The 3859-nt window shown below is 44.3% G+C and overlaps 1 protein-coding gene across 1 annotated transcript in view; it reads left to right on the top strand.

The window, feature by feature from the left end:
* Positions 1-2778, top strand: part of pcdh12 (protocadherin 12) — an 11031-nt gene extending 8253 nt beyond the window's left edge. The window contains exons 5-6 of the mRNA XM_079268630.1: positions 409-573; positions 1593-2778. Of these exons, the coding sequence (XP_079124756.1) occupies positions 409-573; positions 1593-1846 (419 nt within the window). The 3' untranslated portion in view covers positions 1847-2778. The remainder of the gene's footprint in view (positions 1-408; positions 574-1592) is intronic.
* The last annotated feature ends 1081 nt before the right edge of the window (positions 2779-3859 follow it).

Raw genomic sequence — 3859 nt, 5'->3', positions numbered from 1 at the left:
GTCCTCACAGTATACTTTGGAAATATAAATACTTAAAATAATGGAAGCTATATATCTGTGTGGTATGTTTCATGTTCATCAGACTGTAAACTTCCTGTGTTGAGTCTGTTTTACATTTCTTCATCATTTCTCATCTCTTCTTCCTCCAGATATCTTCCACATGAACTGATTAAAAACTATGAAGCTCTTTCATTATTTTGACGACACAAACAGGAAGTACAGGACACAAACAGGACGTGATGAGGATGAGATCAGAGAGGACACTTCAGAATAAAAGCGTGTGTTGTTTCCTCCTGGTCTTCCTGCCTCGTTGTCCAGATAGAGAGAAACTAACAGGAAGAGTCTCCGGACGTCTGAATGAATGTAAAGTGTAAAGACATTTCAGTTCTGCTCTCTCTCTCTCTGTAGAGGACGTCTTCTCAGACGCCAGCGACCCGGCCTGGATGGCCCGGCTCTCTCTGCCTCTCAGCGCCGATTACCACGACAACGTCTTTGTCCCCAACGGTCCACCGTCCCCTGAGAGTGAGCTCTGTCCCCGGGACGCCCTGGACTCCTCGTCCTTCTCCACTTTCGGTAAAAATGCAAAGAGTCTTGTTTTGCCATCATTTCAATTCAAAAGTTAGAGATTAAATCACAGCGGTTGAATCTACTTAATGATCTATTGAAAGACTTTGTAGAGTCTGAAGCGTAGCTGAGCTCTCGGTATGTTGTGTAAAAAGGGTCGACATAGATTTAACTCTAGCTTTTAAATAAGTATTCTAACTTTACGTCCAAAGTCAAAAGTGAACCAAAACATTCTAAAGAATTATTGAAAGATGATAACAATGTCTAGAGCTTTAAAAAAACTTGTGGATGTCACAGATGTCTCGTTAGTTTCACGGTTGAAACTTTTAGCTATTTTCAACGTATCCTCATACAATTATTGTATATCTGATGAAAAGTTGCTAATTCTTTGTGCATTTTCCTACAAAAGTCCAGAAACGTGTGTTAATTTCTGATTGTTACATGAATACAGTCTTTTCAAAATAAACCTGTCTTCACAGGAAACAACTCAGTTAGGTTTAGACAACAGAACTACTTAGTTAGGTTTTGACAACTTAGTTAGATTGAGACAACTAAACTACTTAGGTTTAGACAACTAAACCACTTAGTTAGGTTGAGACAACTAAACTACTTAGGTTTAGACAACTAAACCACTTAGTTATGTTGAGACAACTAAACTACTTAGGTTTAGACAACTAAACCACTTAGTTAGGTTGAGACAACTAAACTACTTAGGTTTAGACAACTAAACCACTTAGTTATGTTGAGACAACTAAACTACTTAGGTTTAGACAACTAAACCACTTAGTTAGGTTGAGACAACTAAACTACTTAGGTTTAGACAACTAAGCCACTTAGTTAGGTTGAGACAACTAAACTACTTAGGTAGGTTGAGACAACTAAACTACTACATTTTAAAAACCCAAATAAAACCAACACATTTTCAGAAGTTGTAACCAATTAATAATTGTTTTATTAACTGCTGTAGGTCTGGTTTTCATTCCCAGAATGCAGCAGAGTGACTCCGCCCTCTCTGCTTCCTCCTTCAGGTAAAACTCCAGAGCAGGACGGCCCACTGGGCGGGGCGCTGCTGTCTGAGGTCAGCACGCTGTTTGACATGCTGATGACACAGAAGGCCGACGCCCACCCCGGCCCTCGGCCCGACGTCCTGTACAGACTCTCCGCGGCGTACCGCCGGTCTCTGGGTCTGGACGACACCGCCGCCTCAGGAAACGCAGCAAGGAACTCTGGGAATGCTGAGAAGAGGGCGGGCCTGGCTGCTCCTTCAGGACTTTATCAATAAGAGAATCAATAAGATCACTTAACTCTGGAAAGACTGAGTTTCTGTGTGTGAGGAGAATGTTGATGTAATTCTGAAATATGATTTAAATGTATAAAATGATTTTTTTATAGATTGCAGCTTCAATATAAAGAAGGTTTCACTTCCAGCACTTTTGTGCCAATAAGAAGAGGTGAAGATGTGTTCAGAGTCAACATGAAGCTGATTCTGTCTCCTGGTATGAACATGAGTTTGACTGTCTGGGTGCTTTTGTAGTCCGTCAAACTGAAAGACATGTTTTCAGGCTCAAACACGAAGGTTGAGGAAGTTTCATCTTCATGCAAATGTGAATCCCGAGTGAAAGTCCTGTGTTTGTTTGACTCTGTTCGTCCCTCTAGCCTTGTGAGGACTTTCTCTCTTTAGTGTGCACCAGCTGAGCCTTTAATGAAGACGTCGGTCTCTGACGCCCTGAGAGGGAGAACGGCTTTATTCGTGTTGGACAGAACCACGAACCTGCTGACCATTGACATATTATAAGAGATCATTGTCAAATCAATACAAATGCCTGGTGTGTAAATAGTTCTTGAATCTGAGGAGAAGATCAGGGATTTGATGCAGAGCACACATGTTGGACTGGTGCTCATGCTGAGGAATCAAGTGGAAGGAAACAGGAAGTGAAGGAAAGACGTGGAGACGCAGTTTGATGGTGAATCTGAAAGTAGAAAGTGTCCTCGTCCTGCTGTTCAGTCGTTGTGGGCTTTACTTCTGTGAGCTGGTGACCAGAAGGAAGCGGTGCTTTGTCCTCTTGTTCCTCCTCGAGACAGAAACAAGCTGAGAGACTTTGTCTGGATGTTCTTTACGCCGACAGGCTGTTTCATGATGCACTTCTACAGACTCCACTGAAGTTACTGCTTGAATGAATATTAACGAATAAGTCTTCTTCACTTATTTCATAAACCAGGAAACACAACTTTGTACATTTTGTTTTTTATAGATCAAAATGCTTTTGTGAAACTTTTTAATGGAAAGTTAGTTTTGTAATTTTTTCCAATAAAGTGTGTTTTTATGTTTCAACTTTGTTTTCACGTCATTTAACTCAAACAGCATTCAGAACTTCATTGAAGAAACATCAAAGTGTATTAAGAGTGTGTGTGAGTGTGTGTGTGTGAGTGAGTGAGTGTGAGAGTGTGTGTGTGTGTGAGTGTGTGTGAGTGAGTGAGTGAGTGTGAGAGTGTGTGTGTGAGTGTGTGTGTGAGTGAGTGAGTGTGAGAGTGTGTGTGTGTGAGTGAGTGTGTGTGTGTGTGTGAGTGTGTGTGTGAGAGTGTGTGTGTGTGTGTGAGTGTGTGTGAGTGAGTGAGTGTGTGAGAGTGTGTGTGTGAGCGTATGTGTGAGCGTATGTGTGAGCGTATGCGTGAGTGAGTGAGTGTGTGAGAGTGTGTGTGTGAGCGTATGTGTGAGCGTATGTGTGTGTGAGTGTGTGTGTGTGAGCGTGTGTGTGTGTGAGCGTATGTGTGAGCGTATGTGTGAGTGAGTGAGTGTGTGAGAGTGTGTGTGTGAGCGTATGTGTGAGCGTATGTGTGTGTGAGTGTGTGTGTGTGAGTGTGTGTGTGTGTGAGCGTGTGTGTGTGTGTGAGAGCGTATGTGTGTGTGTGTGAGTGTGTGTGAACCTGATATCAGGAACTCCATTAAAACAGAGTGGCGTCCTGTTACATCGTGACGTCCCTTTACATCGCGGCGTCCCGTTACAATCGCGGCGTCCCGTTACAATCGCGGCGTCCCGTTACATCGCGGCGTCCCTTTACATCGCGGCGTCCCGTTACATCGCGGCGTCCCGGTACATCGCGGCGTCCCGTTACATCGCGGCGTCCCGTTACATCGCGGCGTCCCGGTACATCGCGGCGTCCCGTTACATCGCGGCGTCCCACTACATCGCGGCGTCCCGTAACATCGCGGCGTCCCGTTACATCGCGGCGTCCCGTGACATCGCGGCGTCCCGTTACATCGCGGCGTCCCGTTACATCGCGGCGTCCCGTTACA

The sequence above is a fragment of the Melanostigma gelatinosum genome (assembly GCF_949748355.1).
Source record: "Melanostigma gelatinosum genome assembly, chromosome: 5".
NCBI lineage: Eukaryota > Metazoa > Chordata > Actinopteri > Perciformes > Zoarcidae > Melanostigma > Melanostigma gelatinosum.
This window is presented reverse-complemented; position numbering and strand designations above follow the sequence as displayed.